Source organism: Stomoxys calcitrans, chromosome 1 (assembly GCF_963082655.1).
Source record: "Stomoxys calcitrans chromosome 1, idStoCalc2.1, whole genome shotgun sequence".
Classification (NCBI taxonomy): domain Eukaryota; kingdom Metazoa; phylum Arthropoda; class Insecta; order Diptera; family Muscidae; genus Stomoxys; species Stomoxys calcitrans.
Window position 1 is genome coordinate 196,132,865 of NC_081552.1, and position 25,174 is coordinate 196,158,038.

Sequence of the window (25,174 nt, forward strand, 5' to 3'; positions counted from 1 at the left end):
GCTGGTTTGACAAAAGTTTGGTATGTAGAATAAAATCATGCCTTTCAACTAAACATATTTTGTACAAATTTTTAACAGAATTCATGGCGGTGGGGTCCCCAAAATTCGGCCCGGCCGAACTTTTACTGTTACTTGTTTTTCTTTCAATAATTTATAAAAATTTTAATATTTTTTGAAAATTGACAACATTTAATTTTTATACGCTTGGAGAAAAATTGGACGTTATGACCTTCTTTATAGCCGACATAAGGCGCAATTTTTTTTGGTGTTATGTCCGTTGCGCGTTAGGACCGGTCACCGGAAAAAGCGCACTGCGCATTACGGCTCCATTCTTCCAAGATAGCTTCGTATCGAGGACTATGCCAAGGTACTCAACCTCCTTGGACAGCTGCAGGGTGTGAAAAGCACCAGCACCGTCTTCCTTGGGTTGGTCCTCAACCCATTTCTGGTAGCCCTTCGCGACAACCGCCTCAGTGACCCTTCCATGATCTCGCTAATTGTCGACAGAAACTTGCCTCGGAACAGCAACACGAAGTCTTTCGCATCGATTATCTTCTGGCCACCTCCGCCGATATCCAACAGCACTTCATTCATCACGAGGTTCTACAGCATCGGCGAGAAATCCTCACCCTTGTGCGTGCCTTTTGTCACCCTTCTTCTGACCACACTATCTCCCAGGTTCGCATTAACAATCCTGCCGCAAAGCATATTATTAGTTTACTTAGTGATAATAGTGTGGCTTCCCCCGCTGTCCAGTGTGGCTACTTTTGATCTAATCTTTATGTTAATGAAGGCCCCCTCAATATGCAAGAAGGCCGCCATAGAGTATTCCTTTTGCCAGAGGGACGTCTCGACCTCTCGTACCACTTCGCGAAGGGCCGTCTCTACCGACCTGCATTTAAGGTATGGAAGGCCGCCATAGTGTACTCTTTTTGCCAGAGGGACGTCTCGACCTCTCGTACCACTTCCTGAAGGGCCGTCTCTACCAACCTGCCTTTAAGGTATGCGTGTTGTCTCCCACTGAAGTTCTCCTGCGTCATTCAAGCTCTCACCTTCAGGCCAATCACTCTTTCCAGTGTTTTGAGCAAAAACGATGACAGACTAATGGGCCTAATATAATCCCTCGTCGTGGTCAGTGTTGCCATTTTTGGTAGGTTCTTACCAAAGTTGCTAGGCTGACTACAATTCTTGGTAGGTTCTTCCAACAAATACAAGTTTACAAGTCTACAAGGTTTCCAAATACAAGGTTAACTACTGAAAAAATCGAAGGGGATAACTCAAAATTGATTCACTTCTTGTCGTTTCTGTGCATTCTTTAAGGATGCAGAATAAAACCATGGATGTCGATAGGCCAGATACTGTTGGTACTGCTTCTCGAAAAAGGGAGTAAATTTTGATATTGACTGTAACTGGTACGAGTGTGTAGAGATCTCTTCAAAATCGTAAATTCTGGGTAAAATGCGGCTTTTGTGCGTTCAATGTAATAAGTGGCAGCTGCATGCAAATATCGTCAAATTCGAGCCAGACTCAAATCTCAAATGTTGGAGGGTCCATGCAACTCACTGTACCAACGAAAATGGGTTGCAAAAGCTTATTTCTCGGTCCAAACTCTTAAATCAGTAGAACAGTTTATTCAAACTCCTCACGGTTGTTCATTGAAATCGGGGCAAAAATACAACTCTATAAACTAAATATTTCTAATCGAGAGATCGGTATAAAGGGTGCTATATCAAGATATAGGCCATATTCAAACTTCAGGCTATGAGTAATTTCAACACACAGACGGACATATTCAGATCGTCTACGAAAATACAGAGATAAAAATAATTTTGAAAAAATAAACAACTTTTGTAAAAATAAAAAACGACGAAATTTGTTAATTTTCCTGCAACAATTTATTTTGAATCTCAACTACCGAGAGTACAACTTGGTTCTTGAAAGGCAATCCTTGCAAGCCAACATATAACAACAATCTCTTCTTATATGTAAAAAACCAATCCGTGTTTGTTTGTCGGCTTGTTTGTATGTTTGTTTGTGTGTACCTTATAGACTCAAAAACGGCTGAACCTATTTTCATGAAATTTTCACTGATGGTGGATAATGATTCCGTGGTGAAAATAGGGTACTACATTTTTTGATATCTGAAGGGGGCGGACCCTCCCCTTAACCTAATTTTCAGAAACGCCAGATCTCGATGATGGGAGGTGCGATTTAAGCGAAATTTCGTGTGCTCTCTTATAGTAACCTAAAAATAAAAATTACCATGTCCGCCTATGACGCTGAACGCCTGGGTTGGAATCCTGGCGAGACCATCAGAAAACATTTTCAGCGGTGGTGTCCCCCTCCTAATGCTGGCAACATTTGTGAGGTACTATGCCATGTAAAACTTATCTCCAAGGAGGTTTCGCACTGCGGCACGCCGTTCGGACTCGGCTATAAAAGGGAGGCCCCTTATCATTGAGCTTGAAACTTCAATCGGACTGCACTCATTGGTATGTGAGAAGTTTGCCTCTGTTCCTTAGTGAAATGTTCATGGGCAAAATTTGTTGTTGTTGTTGTTGTATCCAAGTTTCGGTGAGGGTACCTAGGGGGGCCGCCCCACCCCCAAAACCCATCAAATATATATTTAGACTAATCACGACAACATGGGACTCAAATGAAAGGTATTTTGGATCAGAAAACGTATCTGATTTCTAATTGTCGGACCAAGTTTTAGGGGGAACACTCCAACCCCCAAAACATTCCTTAATCGGACACATTTACCGACCATGGCAATATGGAATTCAAATGAAAGGTACCAAGTACTAAATGAGGGACCAAGTTTCTCCAAAACACCCCCCAAATAGGAATTTTTTTACTGACCATTGCAATATGGTACTCAAATGAAAGGTATTTGAGTGTTAAAAAAGAATCTGATACCCAAATGTGATACCAAGTGTTTGGGGGACCGCCCCTCCCCAAAAGAACCCCCAAAGAGGACAAATTTACGATCTTAGCAATATGGGGCTCAAATGAAAGGTCTTTGAGAGTAAAGCACGAATTTGATTTGATCAATATTCGGGAAAAAGTATCTATGGGCCAACCCCACTCCACCTCCATAACATCACCCATATAGGACGTATTTGCTGACCATTCCAATATGGGGCTGTAATAAGAGGTATTTTAGAGTAGAACACGAATCTGACATATACACCCTCCAAACTGGTCATGCTTGCCGACTATGGAAATATGGGGCTCAAATGAAAGTTAATTGGGAGTAGACCATGAATCTGGTATCAACATTCGGGACCAACTGCTTAGGGGGCGTCCAACCTCCATAACAACCCCCATATAGGACGTATTTGCTGAACTTGAAAATTTCGCCCTAAAAGGAAGTGGACCTCGTTATTGATAGTTTTTTAAGCCCATACGCCAAACTGGACAATAAGGGATTTAAATGAAAGTTATTGGCAATATGGGGTTCAAAAAAATTATATTTGAGAGTAGAGCACAATGCTGATATATTTTCAGGGCTAAGTGTTTGGGGTATCACCCCCTTCCGCAAAACACCCCTAAGTCGGGCATATTAACCGATCACGCAAATGTGGGGATCAAATGAAAGGTATTTGGGAGAAGAGTACGAAATTGATACCCACTTTCAGGACAAATTTTCTGGCGGTCTACGCCTTCCCCAAAACTCCCCACAATAGCAATTATTTACTGACCATCGCAATATGGGGCTCAAATAAAGGTATTTGGGAGTAGAATAAGAATCGGATATCCAAATGCGGGACCGTGTGTTTGGGGCACCGCCCCTTTCCCAAAACACCCCCCAAAGAGTACAAATTTTGGGGCCAAGTGTTTGAGGACTTTTCATCCCATAAACTCACCTTAAACCAGTGGCAATATGGGGTTTAAATAAATGGTATTTGAGAGAAGAGCACGATGCTGGAATTTTTTTTAGGGCCACCTCACCCCCGAAACCACACCTAATCGGACATAATGACAATATCGGGCTGATATAAAATCTTTTAAGAATGGCGTATATCAAACACTCAAACGCTAATGATGCTAAACCCTCCGAGCGAATTCATAGACCAATAAAGATCATATGGGACTCAGAAAGAGGCATTAATATTTGTATACTATACGTCAAGCGATATACATATACTATTTTCGTAGCATGGTATTTCACTTAAAGCTCTTTAATTGTCGAAAATAAATATTCAAAGGATAATTTTGACCCATATAAAGTAAAAGAAGGCGCAGCGAAGCGAGCCCGGTACAGCTAGTATAACCATAAGCATGACAAAATTAATTTGACCAGCCACCACATGTGCTTTGGTGCACACACAGTTTCGGTGTGGTGGTGTGTTTTTACTTTTTTGTTCGGCTCCCGCTGCATTTCACATTCGTTTTACTGCCGCTCTCGGAGTTTTCTCTATCACTGGTTTCCAGGGTCGCCTGGGAAATCCATTCTAGCCAGGGCAGGGTGACTCTTACAGCAGTGCTGGGATATTACCGGCCGATTTAAATGGCCGGAAAGTTCGGACTGCCCACACTATACTCTCCTCGTCAACGATGTCCCTGATGAGGTCATCCGCCAAGGCAAGACAAGATATCGTACCACCTACACATGGGTGATACGATATTTTGATCGCCTGTCTCTTACTGGCCGCCGGGAAAATGCATCTCCATCAGAGGCTCCACTGTCTTCTTACAGCTCTCGTTATAAGTCCCGTACTCCCACCTCAGGGAGCTAGGCATGCTAGTACCTTCGAGAGAACTTTGCGCAACCTGGATGCCTTACTACTGACTTCCAATACTCCCCATAATAACACCCAGACAATCTCCTTTGCCTTCTTTATCTTCTTCTTGCCTCGCAAGCCCTCTGTCGTGTTCTCAAAAAGTTAGGATACGATAAATGGAGGACGAAATGTTCTGTAATGGTCAACTAAAGTAAAGTTCCTTTTAATCCAAAGGACTTATTTGGACTTTGATGGCTACATACTAAATACATGTTTGTCTACACATAAATGGTGCAATAGATTTAAGTGAAAGTTTACACTGGTTTATATCTTTCAACAGTCACCAGAATAAGTCACCCGAATTGACATGATTTATATTTGTTACAATGTTTATTTTTATATATGCCTCTATATTAATATGCCCATTTGTATATTTATTTGTACTCTTACTACTGCTTGATCTTGTTTTTGTGACAACTTAACATTAAATAAATAATTATTCATTGTTGACATCATGATTATGCTTCGTTATGGTTTTGTTTTTTTTTTCATTTTTTTTGTCGATGTCGTTTATTTACCAGAAATACGAGGAAAAATAAATAAAAAAAAGCCAAGTCAGGGATTGTTTTTAAAAATACACAAAAAATTAACGTTTTTGAATGCATCCGCTTATCTTGAATTTACTTTGCGCCACCACCACAGCCACCAGCGACGAGGGCAGTGATAAGAACAGACAAATCAGAAATTTATTCTCTCTTATTGGACAGACGACAACACACTTGAGCCTAGAAAGTCGCTCCATCACGCCCTATTTCACTCTATGGGGTTTTGACTTCTAATCTCTAAATTCCACAAAGGACTGGCGACCACACAGATAATTCGTGACCTAGCCTTTCAGGCCTGGCTGGAGGGACGATGTCCTCAAATAGTTTGGCATGGCTGACATGTCGAATATTTTTGATAGGTCCAATGACACGAGGACCGTCCTGATTGAAACCACGGTAAATGTGTGCGGTGAAGGCATACAAAGCAGTTGTTATGCTACGCAGTCTTTGAAATCCCTTATGATGCTCGGCGAATGGAAGTTCTCCTACGAGATTCGGGAGGAGTAATGCCTCAAGCGTCTTTGTCACTGGTGAGAGAAGGGAGATCGGTCTGTACGACTCCCCCAAACTCGGGTCTTTTCCAGGCTTTAGTAGCGGGATCACTCTGCCCATTTTCCAGACATCGGGAACTATAAGAGTGTTCAATGCTCAACCTGTCAGTGGTAAGGTACTCAACTCCAGGTGAATCCAGATTTTTCAACATCAATGTAGAAATTCCGTCGGGGCCCAACGCCTTATATGATTTGGCGCCACGGATGACATTCGTAACTTTGCCGACGGTAAATTGTGATGGCTGTTTATCGGCTCGGAGACTACGAATACGGCGAATGGCTCTCCTCCTTGCCCTGTCTCTCTCGGGATGCACAATAAATTGAAGGTTGAACAACCTGACGCATCTCTTCGGATCAGTCACGGTTACTTCGCCAAAAGTGACTGAGGTCATGTCATCCCGTCTACCGGCGTTCGAGAGTGATTTAACAGTAGACCACAGTTTGCCTACTCCGGTGCCTAAGTTACATTGCTCCAAGTGTTCCAGCCACAAATTCCGCTTATGTTCTTTGACTACCCTGTTTATTTCCAGATTCAGCTCGCTGATTCTGGGGTTAGCGGGATCCATAGCACGAATCCCATCACGCTCATCTGCTAGTACCACTGCTTGCGCCGGGAAATTGGGTCGCACTTGGGGTATTCGACCGGCTGGTATAAATCGAGCGGCTGCTGCGTTAATGATGTCTCGGAATTTCCTCTCGGCCACAAGCACATCAGGAGAGATTTTTTATGGTTTTCAACTCCTGGTAGATCCAGATTCTTCAGCATTAGTAAGATTCCGTGGGAGCCCAACGCTGTGGATGACTTGCCGTAGCGGATGACATTTGCAACTTCATCCACGTAAATTATGATGACAGTCCATCAAGTGTCCCAAAATACTTGGCCTTACATTTGACAGCTCCTACACAATCTCCTCATATGACATTCCAATTTGCCATTAAGTCAGAAATGAAACAAGGTGCTCAAGTCACTTACCGGCAGCACTTGGGTTGATGATAAAAAAACCTTGTTGACCTCGTGCATAGCAATTAGCTGGTCAGGGGTAAGTTATGAGCTCCAGTGTGGTCTCGTCAGCTCTGTGACACGCAGTGGAATAATATTCAGATCTGTCAGAATGCCTCTCTTCGATCTGCGACGGCCTGTCTCCTCAGTTCTCACGTGGACCACCTCCATCAGGAGAAAAAGATTCTACCCGTGCTAAGACTAACTACATGCTGTCTAAACAATACCTTCTGGGCTGTTATCGCAGGGACCATCTAAATCATCTTCCCAAAAGCTTTAAGGTAGATCTACAGCGTGAGGTTCGGCATTACAAGAGAGAACCTCTAGATCAAGCGGCATATCAAGAGGTTCTAGACAAAACATTCATGCGGTCACGGTAGCAGATGCGTAGAATAGCTTCTGCGTGAATGTGGTCCTTGGAGATCGACCGCCTCCCATTGCACCTGAAGAAATCGACCTCCCCCGGCAAGCCAGAGTAGATTTGGCTCCATTATGATCCGGCAGATGCAAAGCAATAATTGATGCCAACGTGCAGGATGTGTGTCCCAATTGTAACCTCACGCCACACGACACCTGTTTAACTGTCTAGCCAGACCTACTGGCATCAGATCCAGATCCCTCTGGAAACACCTCACCTTAGTCGTAGAGTTTTTGGATCTGGATACTCAACCGAACCAAGCTCATTGTATCCGTGACAACTGCGCAAGCTGCAGGTGTTGGTCGGCTTTGTTTTCTGGATCGCTGCGACCAATATATTCATCCGACTCATAAAATCCACAATCTCATCAATCTTGCCACGGAGACCGTTGTAGTTTAATTGCAAACATGATACACTTCCCGGCACAGGCCTGGCAATATTGGGCTGGGATACTGCCGGTGCGTATATTGCCGCACGGGGAGATCGGTGGGGGGGTCACATAGTCCGACGACGAGGACGCAGAAGACGACGACGCTTGTAACCCACTGCTGGCTACGTTCGCACAGCACCTTGCAACATATCCAGTATGACTATACTCCCGTAATGAAGTGAGGCCATAGCAAGAACGGAAATGTACCCACTCCACGCACCGGTTTCACTTCATCGACACCGACCGATAATGGAGGCGTTTGTGGCAAACCGAACAAAATCAGGGTCCGGGGTTCTTTTGTAATCCCGGTACGGACCAGAAGCGTGCGGAGAAGGCATTCCGAGATGTGCCTCTCCATGACGAAAAAAAGACGAAAAAGGACACTGATGCCGATTGCCGATGAAGGATTCCGTCGGGTCAATACGGTGCGTACAACCGGCTGCCATGGGAAGGTAGTGTGGGATATTTGCATATTCCAGTCGGACCGGAAGGATTCATCGCGACAATGTTGCAGGAGTCTCTCTGGCATTATCCTATATACCGAGAGCATGGAGTGAGGTCAGGGTGGTCTTTATCCTCAAGGCGGAAAACTGCATGATCAAGGATTATTAGGTCCATCAGTCTGTTATAGTTTTTACTCAAAAAATTAGATAGACTGAAAGACCATATGGTGAGAAAGGGACTGACATCATAGATCTTCACAGCATGCATACTTCAAGGGCAGGTCGGTGGATACAACTCTCCACGAAGTTTTATGAGAGGTCGACATGTCCCACTAGCTGAAGTGGTACGTAATGAGGGGTTATAGGGTCAATAATCGCCGCGCTGGACCATACGGGGGTACACCATAGTATATGCCGGTAAACGGAACGTATGCCACGTGGCAGGATTTTTCACCCGGACATGTGAGATAGTGAGGTCAAAAGGCGGGTGAAAAGGGGACCACATCTGGAAGTGGTATTCTCAACGATGCTCTAGAATCTAGTGTTAAATGAAATCTTGTTAGATCTCAACAGGGATAGATTGAGAATGACCGTATTTGCGTACGACGCACAGTGGGAGAAAATCGAAGACAACTAGTTAAAAAGTATACCGTGTGAGAACGGGCAGAGATATCCCTTTGAAATTTGGAATGATTAGAGCTGAGGTGTTAGCGAGGTCGTGTGCAAACATCCGGACCACAAACGAAGATTTGGCAGCCCCAAAAATTTTCGAAATACCGAGGTGATTAACTTTAGGGGCCTGCCAAAAGGTGCCTGGACAACTAAGGGCTCTGAAATTTTGCACATGATCTCGATAACCCCTCAGCCTTAACCATTTAATTTCAAAGAGTCTCTCTATCCCTTCTCACACGGCACATTTTTTCTCTAGTGTTTTTTTTTGGTTCTCCCATTGTGCGACGTTGTACTATGGTTACAAGGTTAATTTCTGTCAACGATTAACGAGGTCATGAAATGATCACTAGGAAGATCGTCGATGTGGGCTACGAGTAATCGGTTGAGAACGAACCCTGTAAAGAAGAAGCGGGCCCACTACACTCGGATTAATAAGAAACCGGATTTTGGACTGATGTCTTTGGATGGAATCATCCAGGAGATGACGAAGGAAGCAAAATATCCCCGATTCGAAACTGTCGTGGAAATGGAATAAGGGGAAAATGAGCCAAGATGCGTTATGCGCCTTCTACTCCTTTAGGAGGATCGTCGGTAGGAAGTGCGGGGATAACCCGAAGATGAATTACTGGATGAACACGGCCATTGTGGGCCCAGTGCTGACATAGGGGGTATTGGTATGAAGAAAGGCTGTGGAGAAAAGGATCGGCAAGAGGGGAGTTTAGAAGGCGCAAAGACTGGGTGTCGGAATCATGGATCGTTAAGGTCCACACCGCAGGCAGGTGTGAAAGCATGCTAGTGTGCAGCCTATCGAGATTTATATTAGTAATTGTGCCCCCAAGGATGCGCATAGGCTTAGGGAACTTGGCATGCTGAAAACGAAAGGATACGGACATGCTTCAATTCTGGACACAATGAATGAGCTAAATAGACTGAGGAGGGTCTTAAACTAAGGATCTTCGTGATTCCCTTTGCCGGCAGGGGAGAATGAGAGGCGAATGCTGTGGTTGATGAGAATGAGATCTCGGTGCTTACAGATGGAGTCAGGGACTGGATTGGGGGTATACTCTGAGACACTGGACATAGGTATGTCGGTGAGACTACCAGACGAGTGCTCGGTCTTTAAAGCAAAGGCCTGTGCCAAAACCATAGCCTCAAGAGAAATTCCGAAAAGGGATCTAACGTCTTCGAAACTCAGGATCTATTGTATGCAGACAATATGGCAGACCTCAAGGCCTTAGGTTCGAAGAAAGAGAGATCGAAGTGCGTAGGTGAGTGTTTGGAGTCCCTAAACAGACTCCAGGCTCACGACGTAGCGCTGGCTTGAGCTCGTCCACAGTGAACAAACCGGCCGGTCTAGCATATGTACCACTTGTCAAACTTTGAACATAGTAGAGGAGGTTGTCAGTGTGGGGGCGGTGGCGACGTGAGAGTCTGCTAGGACACTCTGATCTACTGTCGACAGGAGGATGAGGAGGGAACTGCTGGTCTTTGAATAGAGGTCACTGAGTACTATTACAAAAGTTAGGTTAGGTTGAAAAGAGGGTTCGGATATTAATCCGCCCCATGTTACTATGGACATACACCTAAGCCAGTAATCGGCTTATTGTGCGTTCTAAAAGCTCAAAAAGTAACCTCGAAAAAGAAAATCTAAGTTAGGAATTCAGTGCTACTTACAAAATTCTTAATTCTTTTTCATGCCACGCCCCTAAGTTGGTGCATGTCCGGTATTCTGTCCCCACCTAAATGCCGGTATCTGTTAGCAGCGATAGCCGGGCAATAACATGGGAAATGCTCTAACGTCTCATCATCTTCCCCGCATGCCCTACACATGCTATCACTTGGGGCATCGATTTTGCATAAGTGAGCTCGTTGTCCTATGTGTCCTGTTATGATACCGAAAGCTACACTGACCTCCTTTTTACTTATTTGCAGTAATAGCCTCATCTTTTAAAGATTTGGATCTCTCCTTAGGATTTTTGCACTTCTACCGACCGTTTTGCTATTTCCCAGTGTTATATGCGTATCGTCTCCCACGCCCTTAACTCGGAGTGCGTCGACCCGAAAGGCTTCAGGTTAACCAAGTTTATTGGCGGCAGTCCTCTGGCCTTCACTGCCAAATCGTCTACTTTCTCATTCCCAGTTACTCCGCTATGCCGGGTCGTAGCAAACGATGCGGTTTCTGCCATCCTGAGAGAAGGCGTTAATCTCCTTCTCACACTCCATTTTACTGTTCGTAAAGATATTTACACTTGACGTCCTCGCGTTCCCATCACACCACCTCACGCATGCCGCGATCGCCCGAATCTCCGCCTGCAGGACCGTATTACGGTCATTCAGTCTAAGACACTCGACCTCGCACTCGACTTCAAGTGTCTACTGGCAGCAGTGCCTCGCACTCGACCTTAAGTGTCTTCTGGCAGCAGTGCCTCGCACTCGACCTTAAGTGCCTTCCAGATGGCAATCCTAGGGTTCCGTCAGTCCAAGACGGTGGCGACATAGGAAACCTTATTCATTCCTTTCAGGTTTCCTATCGTCGCCTCGATTATACCGCGATGGTATAAGCTGCTCCAATCCTCAATCCATTCTTCCATAGCCTTAAGGCTCATAGCCGCAGTGGCCGCCTCACCCTTAATCTGTATGTCAATGGGTCGGATATCTAGAATAGTCTCCAGTGCCCAAGTGGGGTTGGTCTTCATCGCTCCGCCTATTGGCATAGGCGGAGCGATGAATGACAACGTGTTCTCTGAACCTGTTACGTTGCACTTTTTTTTCCATCCCAGTTCACCCAACCACTGAGGCGTAAGTAAGTATTGGCCTAATCACGCTCCTGTAGAGCCAGTGGACTATCCTCGGATTCAGGCCCTATTTCGAGCCTACGGCCCGTCTACATAGTGCCCAATATCTGTGAGCCTTCTCGGTACACTCCTGAATGTGACGCTTCCAATTCAGTTTCCTGTCCAAGATCACACCCAAATATTAGACCTTGTCAGACACAGGAGTTATGACCGGGCAATGTGCGATAGGTTCGTGGCAGGCCTTCACTGCTCATGTTCGTGGCAGGTCTACAGTGGCACAGGCTTTCCATCTGAAGAAGCCGGTTTGTTCTATTTCGGGTGTTGTTGTTGTAGCCACATATTCAAGTGGAGTTGGCGAACCTCGTCAATCTCCAGTAGGTGAGCAAGCTCGTTTCGGTCCAAAGGTTCGATCGCCGCGGAAACAGGATGGTCATTGGTTATTTAAAGACTCCAATAACTAGCCTTGTCATATCGAATGTATTTGTGCAAGAGCCGGTGCCGCCCGACCTCTCACTGAGACTCTCCGCTCGATATCGCTGAATGTTCGCAACTGCCATTGCAGTTACTCCGTATGAAAGGTATTTACCCGTTAAATTGGGTTAATTGGGTAAAAACCCGGGTATTTACCCATTTATACCCAAAAGCTGGTTATTTATAATTTTGCAGATATCTTGGGTATAAAAATAGTTTTCAAACAACTTTTGATGATTTCGTATTCTTTGTATATAAACCTGATCTTCCGATCTCATAAAGACGGATTTTAGATATATATAGCCGCTATTTAGACCTATCAATAGACTTAAAGTCTTGAGGCAATGAATTGGTAATTTTTCATCCGAATTCGATGAAATTTGGCACAATGAGTTCTGATAGATCCCTTCCCATTTCTGTGAAATGTAATTCAGATCGGACTATATTTGAATATAGCTGCCCTATAGACCAACCACCCGATCTCCCGATATAGGGTATTGAGGCCATACAAAATAAAATTTCCCGAATTCGACAAATTTCGCACAGTGTATTCTGGTAGACCCCTACCCATTCCTGTCAAACGAGGTCCAGATCGGACCATATTTGGATATAGCTGCCATATAGACCGACCTCCCGATATATTGTAATGAGCCTATAAAAGGATCATTTTTATACCCTCCACCATAGGATGGGGGGTATACTAATTTCGTCATTCTGATTGTAACTACTCGAAATATTCGTCTGAGACCCCATAAAGTATATATATTCTTGATCGTCGTGAAATTTTATGTCGATCTAGCCATGTCCGTCCGTCTGTCTGTCCGTCCGTCCGTCTGTCTGTCGAAAACACGCTAACTTTCGAAGGAGTAAAGCTAGGCGCTCGAAATTTTGCACAAATACTTCTTATTAGTGTAGGTCGGTTGGTATTGTAAATAGGCCATATCGGTCCATGTTTTGATATAGCTGCCATATAAACCGATCTTGGGTCTTGACTTCTTGAGCCTCTAGAGTGCGCAATTCTTATCCGATTGGAATAAAATTTTGCACGACGTGTTTTGTTATGATATCCAACAACTGTGCCAAGTATGGTTCAAATCGGTCCATAACCTGATATAGCTGCCATATAAACCGATCTGGGGTCTTGACTTCTTGAGCCTCTAGAGTGCGCAATTCTTATCCGATTGGCATGAAATTTTGCACGACGTGTTTTGTTATGATATCCAACAACTGTGCCAAATATGGTTCAAATCGGTCCATAACCTGATATAGCTGCCATATAAACCGATCTTGGGTCTTGACTTCTTGAGCCTCTAGAGGGCGCAATTCTTATCCGATTTGACTGAAATTTTGCACATAGTGTTTTAGTATCACTTCTAACAACTATGTTAAGTATGGTTCAAATCGGTCCATAACCTGGTATAGCTGTCATATAAACCGATTTTGGGTCTTGACTTCTTGAGCCTCTAGAGGGCGCAATTCTCATCCAATTTGACTGAAATTTTGCACATAGTGTTTTAGTATCACTTCTAACTACTGTGTTAAGTATGGTTCAAATCGGTCCATAACCTGGTATAGCTGCCATATAAACCGATCTTGGGTCTTGACTTCTTGAGCCTCTGGAGGGCGCAATTATTATCCGATTTGCCGGAAATTTTGTACAACGGATCCTCTCATGACCATCAACATACGTGTTTATTATGGTCTGAATCGGTCAATAACCCGACATAGCTCCCATATAAATCGATCTCTCTATTTTACTTCTTGAGCCCCCAAAGGGCAGAGCAGAGCAAATCTTTTCTTATATCATTTTTTGCCTAAGAAGAGATGTTCGGCAAAGAACTCGACAAATGCGCTCCATGGTGGAGGGTATATAAGATTCGGCCCGGCCGAACTTAGCACGCTTTTACTTGTTCATCCTATTTCGATGAAATTTGGCACAGCGAGTTCTAGTACCCATCCTAACCTTTTTGTTGAATATGGTCCAGGTCGACCCATATTTGGATATAGCTGCCATATAGACCGATCTCCCGATATAGAGTATTGAGCCCATAAAAGGAGCATTTTTCATCCGATTTGGATGAAATTTGAAAGCGAGAAGCTTAGTTGCAAGCTATCTATCCACTATTCGCAATAAACACCACACAGATCGAACATCAATGTTCCGGCTTGTGTGTTGCTGACAACTATCCCGTGCCGGGCCTATCTCGGTGATTTGCAGATGCGAATTTGGGAACTCTACTCATGTATGTATAGACGAGTAGTTCCACTGCTTGGCTCTCAACGAGTAGAGACTCAGATGAGAGCGGACCGATATTGTAGGGATGCACATAGAATTCATCCATTGAGTGACTCGTTGTTGTGGCAAACGAGTCGTTTTGTCCTTATAAATTGTAAAGGCAAAAACGAGTCGTTGGCTCAAAACGGCTTTGGTCTGAACATAGTCTTACTCCCCATTGCAGCTTAAATGTAAGAAAATATTGAAATTTGATGCGACAAAGTGTAATCAGCCGTATACATAGGCTTCGGTGTACCATTGATCGCAACCACCTTTTTGTGATCTTTGCTGATAATCTACACTTGGAGACTTTCTCGCGCAACAAGAAACTACTCTCTCTCTCTCACGCACTCTCATTCGAAGGAGGCTGCGCCATTATCAGTCATTAACATATGTGTGCACATTTGAAGAAGAAGAATGCCGCATTCTAATAAGAAAACTTGAAGCTGAGAATTTAAAAGTTGCTTGCTATTCGGCGGAAACGGAACGATTTTCTCGAAAACGGACGGGATTTTTGAAACAAAAAAAAAATTAAATTTCCGTGCAATTATTAGTGAATTTAATAAAACAAAAAACAACAACAACGACTTAAATAGTTTTTAAAGGGAATTCCCTTAAAAAAAGAGATGTGGAATGTCAATTCCAAAAGATCGGTATCATGTATTCCGATCTGTTTGGTGGTGATATGTGGCTTTTTGTTGATCCCTGTTGAAGTGAAAGCGGTTAGTATTGGAGAGATAATCTAGTGATACCCCAATTATGGAAATTCCTCAAAAGTGATTAAATCTAACAAAAAAGAAGAAATGTCAAGGAAATTGGAATGGCGTTTCGCAAGAAACCTAATAAAAATGCTTTTGTTATTATTGAAATAATTTCTTCGAAAAAGTGTGCTGATAACACCTAAGATCAGACGTAAACTGATAACATTTGATTTTAGTTGAATTTAGGTGTCACTTGTGTTTCTATGTGTGAGTGTGTGCCTTTGTAATATTTGCGATTATTTGCGATATTGCGGCAAAAAGTGATCATACGCCAGCATTGTTGTTTATGGGGGCTTTGTTTTTGCATCTGCTGTTTTGTTGTTTTCTCAATGAAAACATTCTATGTGGGTATTTTCTTTTCCATCGATCTCAAAAAGCTGCAGTTCGAGATGAGTTTTTTTTGTTCTTGTGACACAATTGTCTCTTCGGCACCCTTAATTGATTGTGATGCCGTGAATTTGGGAAAAACATCGTGTAGAACTCTTTCATTTCCCATCAATGGTTGTAGGTAATGAGAATGTCCCAAAAGTGAGATGCCATAAAACAGACTTAACCTGTACATCTGTTTGTTTGTTCTTAATTAAGACAAAGTCAATTTAGTTTTATTGCCAATTCATTTCAATTTTGTTGATAGTCATTTTAAACGAGACGATTGAACTTTGTTGTAAATGATGCAAAAATTATATTGGGTAGCTTAGGCATATATTGGGTAGCCTAAAAAGTAATTGCGGATTTTTTAAAAGAAAGTAAATGCATTTTTAATAAAACTTAGAATGAACTTTAATCAAATATATAATTGCCATTTTGTTCGATAACCTTTTGCCATCTTGCTGGCAAATTTAGTATTCCACGCTCATAGAACTTCTGGCCTTTATCTGCAAAAAACTGAACCAAGTGCAATTTTATAGCCTCATCATTGCCGAAAGTTTTACCACTTAAGGAGTTCTGCAAAGATCGAAATAAATGGTAGTCTGATGAATGGTGCAAGGTCAGGGCTATATGGTGGATGCATCAAAAGTTCCCAGCCAAGCTCACTCAGTTTTTGGCGAGTGACCAAAGATGTGTGCGGTCTAGCGTTGTCCTGGTGGAATATGACACTTTTACGATTGACCAATTCTGGTCGCTTCTCCTTGATGGCTGTATTCAATTTGTCCAATTGTTGACAGTAAACATCCGAATTAATCGTTTGGTTCCTTGGAAGCAGCTCAAACCTTCCAATCCCACCAAACAGACAGCATAACCTTCTTTTGGTGAATATCAGCCTTTGAAGTGGTTTGAGCTGGTTCACCATGCTTGGACCATGATCGTTTTCGACTAACATTGTTGTAAACAATCCATTTTTCATCTCCAGTTATGATTCATTTTAAAAACGGATCGAATTCATTGCGTTTAAGGTGCATATCACAAGCGTTGATTGGTTGGTTTGTTAAATGAATTTCTTTCAATACATGTGGTACCCAAATATCAAGCTTTTTCACCAGTCCAAGACTTTTTTTGTGATAATAACGGTTGATTTTGGTATATTTAACTTCTCTCCTATCTCACGCTCAGTTACATGACGATCCAATTCGATTAATGCTTAGATTTGGTCATCACCAACTTCATTTGGCCGATCTGAACGTGGCTCATCTTTAAGTCAAAAATCTCCAGAACGGAATTTGCGAAACCAATTATGACACTGTCTTCCTTTTAAGGCTTTATCACCATACACATATCGTAAATTTTTAGCAACCTGTTCCGCGTTTTTTCCTTTACGGAAATAGAATTACGGAAAGTAAAATATGACGAAAATGCTGCTTTGTGGTCTCCATATTAAAATTGACGCCAAACAAACAAATGTAAACAAAATTTCGCGCACTTTTTTTCTAAAGCAAGCTAAAAGTAACAGCTGATAACTGACAGAAGAAAGAATGCAATTACAGAGTCACAAGCCGTTGAAAAAATCTGTCAACGCCGACTATATGAAAAATCCGCAATTACTTTTAAGGCAACCCATAGTTACTTTACCCTACTTTAATTGGCTATGACAGAATATTTGTTCCCCTAGCCGAACGTAGAATAGCATTCCAAGCGCCTCGATCTTCTGCGCTCATTCAAAAATCTCTGACACCATGCTTCGAGGCGTCTCCCACCACTTGATCTTTCCATCGGGCTTTTGGTCTTCCCGGTTTGCGTGTACCACAGTGTTTGCCTTCAAAAGACTTCTTTGCTGGAGCTTCTTCATCCATTCTGACAACATGGCCTAGCCAACGCAGCCGTTGTATTTTGATGCGTGTAACTATGCTATCGTCGTCATACGGCTCATACAGTCGTGGTTCATACGTCGCCTATATTCTCCGTTAACGCAAACTGGTCCATATATAGTATTTTACGAAGAATCTTTCTCTCAAATACTCCAAGCACTGCCTCATCTGCTTTTACAAGTACCCATGCTTCAGAACCATATAACAGCACGGGTAGTATCAGTGTCTTGTATAGTGTAATCTTCGTCTCTCTTGAGGTGGCCTTGTTTCTAAACTGCTTATTTAGTCCAAAGTAGCATCTGTTTGCCAGTATTATTCTTCGGTCAATCTCAAAATTGGTGTCATTCGTTTCGGTTACGGCGGTGCCGAGGTAGATAAAGTTACTGACTGTCTCAAAGTCGTGGTTCCCAAATTTCTCCATTTTCTTTATCTGCTCGGTTGTGCAAGGCTTTTTGGGAGTTTAAACCATCCATTTCGTCTTAGCTCCATTTACTGCCAGACCTATTTTCACTGGCTCTCTTTTGATTCTTTCAACGGCTGCAGTTACTACTTCCGGTGACCGACCTATGATATCGATGTCGTGGGCATAGGCGAGTAGCATGTGTTCTCTTGCGATTAGTGCGCCATATCTATTCACATCTGCATTTCGTATAATCTTCTCCAGCAGGATATAAAAGAGATCACACGATAGGCTATCTCCTTGTTTAAAACCTCGTTTAGTATTAAATGGTTCGGCGAGATTCTTTCCTATTCTTACTGAGACATATATTAGGTCAATTACGGAAGGATGTTATCGGTTACAGAACCTAAACGAGACCTTCATTATACCCATCACCATAAGATAGGGGTATACTAATCTAGTTATTCCGTTTGTAAAACCTGGAAATGTTGATCTACGATCCTATAAAGTTTATATATTCTGGATCGTCTCGACATTCTGAGTTTATCAGGTCATGTCTGTCCGTCCGTCCATCTGTCGAAATTACGATAAAGGTCGAACGCGTAAAGCTAGCCGTGTGAAATTGTGCATAGATACTTCTTATTGATGAAGGTCTTTGGGGAATGCAAATGGGTCATATCGGTACAGATTTGGATATAGCTTGACTTCTTGAGTCCCTGGAAGCCTCAATTCTCACCCGATTTGGCTAAAACTTGAAACGAAGACTTCTGTTATGACTTCCAACATCCATGTTTAACATGATCTGAATCGGTCTATAAACAGATATAGCCCCTATATAAGCCGATCCCCAGATTTGATTTCTTGAGCCCTTAGAACTCTCAATTTTCATCTGATTTGGCTAAAACTTGAAACAAAGACTTCTGTTATGACTTTCAACACCCATGTCTAGTATGATCTGAATCGGTCTATAAACAGATATAGCCCCCATATAAACCGATCCCCGGATTTGAATTCTTGAGCCCTTAGAAGCCTCAAATTTCATCCGATTTGGCTGAAATTTGGAACAAAGACTTGAGTAATGACTTGCAACATCCATGCCAAGTATTATTGAAATCGGTCTGCAAAGAGATATAGCCCCCATATAAACCGTTCCCTGGATTTGACTTCTTCAGCCCTTAGAAGCCTCAATTTTATCTGATTTGATCGGAATTGGAGTGTACCTGTTCGTCCTTTTTTCGTCATGGGAGAGGTACATTCCGGAGAGCTTTCTCTGCACGCTTCTGGTCCGTGCCTGGATTGAAAAAACTCCGGATACTGGTTCTGTTCGGTGTGCCTGAACCGCCTCCATCATCGGTCGGTGTTGGTGAGGTGTAATCGGTGCATGGAGTGGGAATATTTCCGATCTTGCTCTGGCCTTACATTGCTACGGGAGTTTTGTTACACTGAATATGTTGCAGGAGGCCACCGTAGCGCAGAGGTTAGCATGTCCGCCTATGACGCTGAACGCCTGGGTTCGAATCCTGGCGAGAACATCAGAAAAAAAATTTCAGCGGTGGTTTTCCCCTCCTAATGCTGGCAACATTTGTGAGGTACTATGCCATGTAAAACTTCTCTCCAAAGAGGTGTTGCACTGCGGCACGCCGTTCGGAGTCGGCTATAAAAAGGAGGCCCCTTATCATTGAGCTTAAACTTGAATCGAATTGCACTCATTGATAGGTGAGAAGTTTGCCCCTGTTCATGGGCAAAATTTGCATTTGCAATATGTTGCAAGGTGTTGTGCGAACATGCCTTCTTCGTCCTCGTCGTGTCTTTTGCACCCTCGTCGTTGGACTAGAGATTTCAAACCGAACCGCAGAGGTTAGCATGTCCGCCTATCATGCTGAACACCTGGTTTCGAATCCTGGCGAGAACATCAGAAATCTATTAGAGAAAGTGGTGTTCGGTTGGGCCAAATCTTATATTACCTCCACAATGGATCGCAATTTTCAAGTTCTTTGCCCGATATCCCTTTATAGGCCAAATCGGACAAGAATGACGCTCTATAGGGGCTCATGAAGTAAAGTCCAGAGATCGGTTTATATGGGAGCTATATCAGGTTATGAACTGATTCAGACGATATTTGGCACGAATATTTAAGGCCATAAGCGAAGTCGAAGTCTAGAGGTTCAAGAAGTAGAATCGAGAGATTGGTTTATATGGGAGCTATGTATGTTAGGTTAAAAACCGATTTAGACCATATTAAGCATAGTTATTGGAAGACGAAACAAAACACTACATGTATAAATTCAGGGTAATAAATGCGCCTTCTAGCGGCTCAAGAAGTCAAGATACGGAATCGATTCGTATTAGATTTACGCAACATTCGATATTTTGGATATTTCTAACAATAACGAAAATGAGAAGTAACCACAAAGCAAAGGCAAACGTCGGGCGGTGCCGACTTTATATTACCCTACACCTATGCAATAGGTACAAAGTGGGAGCTATATCTAATTCCGAATCAATTTTAATGGACCTCGACGGATGTTTTCAGATGGTTTATTAAACAACCCGTATCAAATTTCCAATAATAATTCAAACTCTAATAACTATGGTTGAATCTGACGAGCATATAAATCGGAACCGATTTTGACCAAACTTCTTAGATATTGTGGTAGTTGTCGAAGAAAGCGTTGTACAAAATGTTGGCAAGATTGACCAAACTTCTTAGATATTGTGGTAGTTGTCGAAGAAAGCGTTAAACAAAATGTGCTCTAGAAGTGCAAATCGGGCGATATACATGTATGGCAGCCATATCTTAAAGTGAACCAGTTTCTATAAAATACACCAGTAATGACGAGAACAACCCCTTCCTGCCCAATTTCGAGAAAATCGGTTAACGAACGACCACATTTTTGCAATATTTCTCAAAATCGGACTAACATATATATGGGAGCTATATTTAAATCTGAACCGATTTCGAGCATACGTCTTAAATATTGTGATAGTCATCGGGGAAAACGTTGTACAATATCTGAACCGATTTCTATGAAATTCACCAGCAATAGGTTAGGTTAGGTTTAAGTGGCAGTCTGCCATCTGACACACTTAGACGTTTTCGTCCATTGTGATACCACAGGAACAAAAGAAGGAAGATGCCTTCTAGTTCCTACCGTTGAACTATCCAGATCGTTTTAAAAAGCCCAATAACTTGCGAATGTTCACATCCGCTGAATCAGACAGTTTCTCGAAGAAATGAGAACCTAAAGTGGAACTCCTTCTAACTACTAATACGGGACACACACAGAACTTGTTCTATAGTCTCTTCTTCCTCGATGTCCTTACAGCTTCTGCAAAAGTCGTTGCTGGCAACCTTCAGTCTTCCTGAAAACTTAGCTTACATGTCGCTAAAGGCATACCCACAGATTCCAGTGTCCCTGGAGTGTGTAAGGTAGCTCCTAGTTTCGCAAGCTCGTCTGCTTTAGAATTCCTTAGGATATCTCTGTGGCCCGGTAACTAGAACAGTTGAATTTTGAACTGTTCAGCCATCTCGTTGAGAGATCTGCGACAGCCGAGGGCGGTTTTTGAGTTCAGAAATACAATCTCCAGGGATTTAATGGCTGCCTGAGAAGATATTTATGTCAATCGTCGTAGTGACATTATATCTTAGCCCTTCCACCACTTCCTTAATTGCAAGCATCTCTGCTTGATGCACACTGCAGTGGTATGATAACCTCTTCGATATGACCAGTTCTAGATCTTTAGAGTACACCCCAAAGCCCACCTGGTCGTTTAGTTTGGAACCATCCGTATAGAAGTCTACGTAACTGCTGTTACCATCGATATCGTAGTTCCAGGCGGTTTTATCAGGAATAGTGATACAGTAATTTTTATCAAATTCACCAGTAATGTCAAGAGTCAAAAGAAAAATCCTTCCTGCTAAAGTCCAAATCGGAGGAACGTTTATATGGGAGCTATATTCAAATCTGAACCGATTTTTTATACCCACCACCATAGGGTGGGGGTATACTAATCTAGTCATTCCATTTGTAACACTTCGAAATATTCGTCTAAGACCTCATAAAGTATATATTGGGTTGCCCAAAAAGTAATTGCGGATTTTTCATATAGTCGGCGTTGACAAATTTTTTCACAGCTTGTGACTCTGTAGTTGCATTCCTTCTTCTTCTGTCAGTTATCAGCTGTTAATTTTAGCTTGCTTTAGAAAAAAAGTGTTAAAAAAGTATATTTGATTAAAGTTCATTCTAAGTTTTATTAAAAATGCATTTACTTTCTTCTAAAAAATCCGCAATTACTTTTTGGGCAACCAATATATTCTTGATCGCCTCGACGTTCTGATTCGATCTAGCCATGTCCGTCCATCACTCGGAAACACAATAGAGGTCGAACGCGTAGAGCTGTCCTCTTGAAATTTTGCACAGATACTTAATATCGATGTAGGTCGTTGGGCCAAATGGGCCATATCGGTTCAAATTTAGATATAGTTGCCATATAAACCGATCTCCCGATTTGACTTCTTGAGCCCCTGCAAGCCTCAATTTTCATCCCATAAGGCTGAAATTTTGCATAAAATGTTCTGTTATGACTTCCAACAACTGTGCCAAGTACGATCTAAATCGGTGTATAACCTGATATAGCTCCCATGCAAACCGATCACCCGAGTTCACTTCCTGAGCCCCTGAAAGCCGAAATTTTTATTTCGATTTAGCTGAAATTTTCCACATAGTGTTCTGTTATGATTCTCAATAACTGTGCTAAGTACGGTCCAAATCGGTCATGATCTGATATAGCTCCCATATAAACCGATCTCCCGATTTGACTTCTTGAGCTCTTACAAGCCGCAATTTTTATACGATTGGGTAGAAATGTTGCACATAGTGATCTGTTATGACTTCCAACAACTGTGTTAAGTACAGTCCAAATCGGTTTATAAACTGATATAGCTCCCATATATACCGATCTTCCGATTTGAATTCTTCAGCCCCTGAAAGCCGTAATTTTTGTCCGATTTGGCTGAACTTTTACACATAGTGTTCTGTTATGACTCTCAACAATAGTACCAAATACGGTCCAAATCGGTCTATAACCAGATATAGCTCGCATATTTTAGCAGAATCCATGGTGGTGGGTTCCCGAAATTCGGCCCAATTAATTTGGTTAATTTGGGCTAGACATTCCAAAGTGATCGAAAATTAAAATAATTTCTGTTCCAAAGCATGACTTTGGGTCCTTCAATGGGCTACAATTTTGGCGAATGTGCAATTTTAAAATTTTTCATACTTACTCTCATCTTTTGCAAAATGCATTCTTTTCAGAACTACAATTCTGGTGTGAAAACCACTGTTTACACAACAGATCCTCAGATAACCAGGCAAACCTACACCACAACCCATCGTTGGACGGAACCAGTAAAAGTTGAGCACCAAGAACATACCTACACCAATGGGGATTATAGTGGTAATGACAATGATTACCAAAGAACAATAACAAATCCCACTGGAGGTTCAACTCAGCAATGGACTGCGTATGGGACCACCAGCAATTCATATCGGAACCAACAACATGCTGGAAGTTTCGGAACCAAACCTGATTCGGTATCTCAATATTCCTATCACCAACAACAACCTCAGGTGCCGCAAAACCAACCACAGCCTATATATGAAAGACCTCGCACATCTCAGGTGGTTGGACATACCACCACCACCTATCAATCAACTGGGAAATTGCAACAAACGGATAATGAGTTGACCGAATATTTCACCGGTTGTCCCTCGGGTCATACCGGCCAATTACCTTATGCCTATGATTGTCGTCGTTTCCTGAACTGTTGGAAGGGTAGGGGCCACATTCAATCCTGTTCGGTGGGCACTGTTTTCAATCCCGAAACTTTGGAATGCGATCGCCCCGACAAAGTCAAATGTGGGGCTGGTTTGGGTGGTCAAACTTCCACGAACAGTGTCACTCGCACCACCAACACCTATGGCCAGCAAGCACAACAGTCTACCGCCCTAAAAGATCGCACGGGACGTTATATTGATGCCTCCACAGACAGTGTGGACATTTTGTGTCCTACGGGATCGCAGGGTCTGGAACCACATCCTTCGGATTGTACGAAATTCATCAACTGTGCCAATGGCAATGTTCACATACAGGAATGTGGTCCTGGCACCGCATTCAGTAAAACCATGAAAGTTTGTGACTTTAAACAAAAAGTGGATTGCACGGGAAGAGGAGGTGATGCAGCAGTTGCGGCCGAGGTTAATACAAGACAAGGTAATAGCTAAAGTTTTTTTTTAAGTCTTTCTTTAAAATTTTCTCCAAGAAATGCTATTTGAGGAAAAGAAAAATCCTATCCCTTTCACTCCTCCCTCAAATCAAATTTAGGCAAATCCCAAGTTACTTGTCCCTCTGGTGCTTCCGGGCTCTATCCTCATCCCCTTGATTGCTCAAAATTTCTGCAGTGTGCTAATGGGGTGACCTACATTCAGGATTGTGGACCTGGTACGGCTTTTGATCCTGTACACCAGGTTTGCGATTTCAAGGAAAAGGTGAATTGTGGTGTTTCGGTCACCACCACTTCCGGAGTTTCACATGCTGCGGGGCACACCACTTCCGAGGTTTCACATTCCGGCAGATCCTATGCGGAACACCACAAATGGACAGAGTATGAAAGCGATAATCAGCACATTGATTGTCCCAATGATGTATCAGGTTTATATCCCCATCCTCACGATTGTGAGAAATTTCTACAGTGCTCCAATGGCCTGACCTATATACAGAGCTGTGGCCCAGGTACCGGTTTCGATAGCGTTCGTTTTGTTTGTGACTACAAGGAAAAGGTACAGTGCGGTTCGGGTAGCATCTGGGGTACCACAGCATCTGAACAGGGTCGTGAGTTGACATTTTGGTTTTTAACAAAGGGGCTTTTTTTGTGCTTAAGGGGTGCTTTTATATAATGCATGGCCTTGGTGATTTTATTTGCTGAAAGTTTTATGATTTTTATATTTTTGTAAAATCCTTAATTTTAAGAAAAATCTCAGAAAATTCAACAATAGATACAAATTTTCGACGAAAGGTTTTTAATCAGACAATCATTAATCGACTTGTTTAGCGTTTGTGCTAGGTAATTTTGGGCAAAGCATCAATGTTTTTGGGTCAATATGTTGAAATTCGGTTTTTAGTATACTCCAAAATACGAATTTGGTCATACCGCTTATAATACCTCTAAATATTGGACTAAAAACCAATAAGGTATATATTAGAGTGTCCCAAAAAATAAAAGAAGTATTTTTTGAAACGCATACACTCCATTTTCCTCCCCCTTACCCTAATTTTCAGAAACGCCAGATCTCGGAGATAGGTGGTGCGATTTAAGCGACATTT

The 25,174-nt window shown here is 42.6% G+C and overlaps 1 protein-coding gene across 3 annotated transcripts in view; it reads left to right on the forward strand.

Annotated features, from left to right (window-relative positions):
* The first annotated feature begins 14,838 nt into the window (after positions 1-14,838).
* The window catches only part of LOC106092183 (uncharacterized), a 32,692-nt gene continuing 22,356 nt past the window's right edge, over positions 14,839-25,174 (forward strand). For 2 of the 3 annotated variants that reach the window (XM_059361000.1, XM_059361003.1), the window contains exons 1-2: positions 14,839-15,109; positions 23,107-24,064. In XM_059361000.1, the coding sequence (XP_059216983.1) occupies positions 15,014-15,109; positions 23,107-24,064 (1,054 nt within the window). In that variant the 5' untranslated portion in view covers positions 14,839-15,013. The remainder of the gene's footprint in view (positions 15,110-23,106; positions 24,065-25,174) is intronic. The other variant, XM_059361002.1, reaches the window with a different exon arrangement.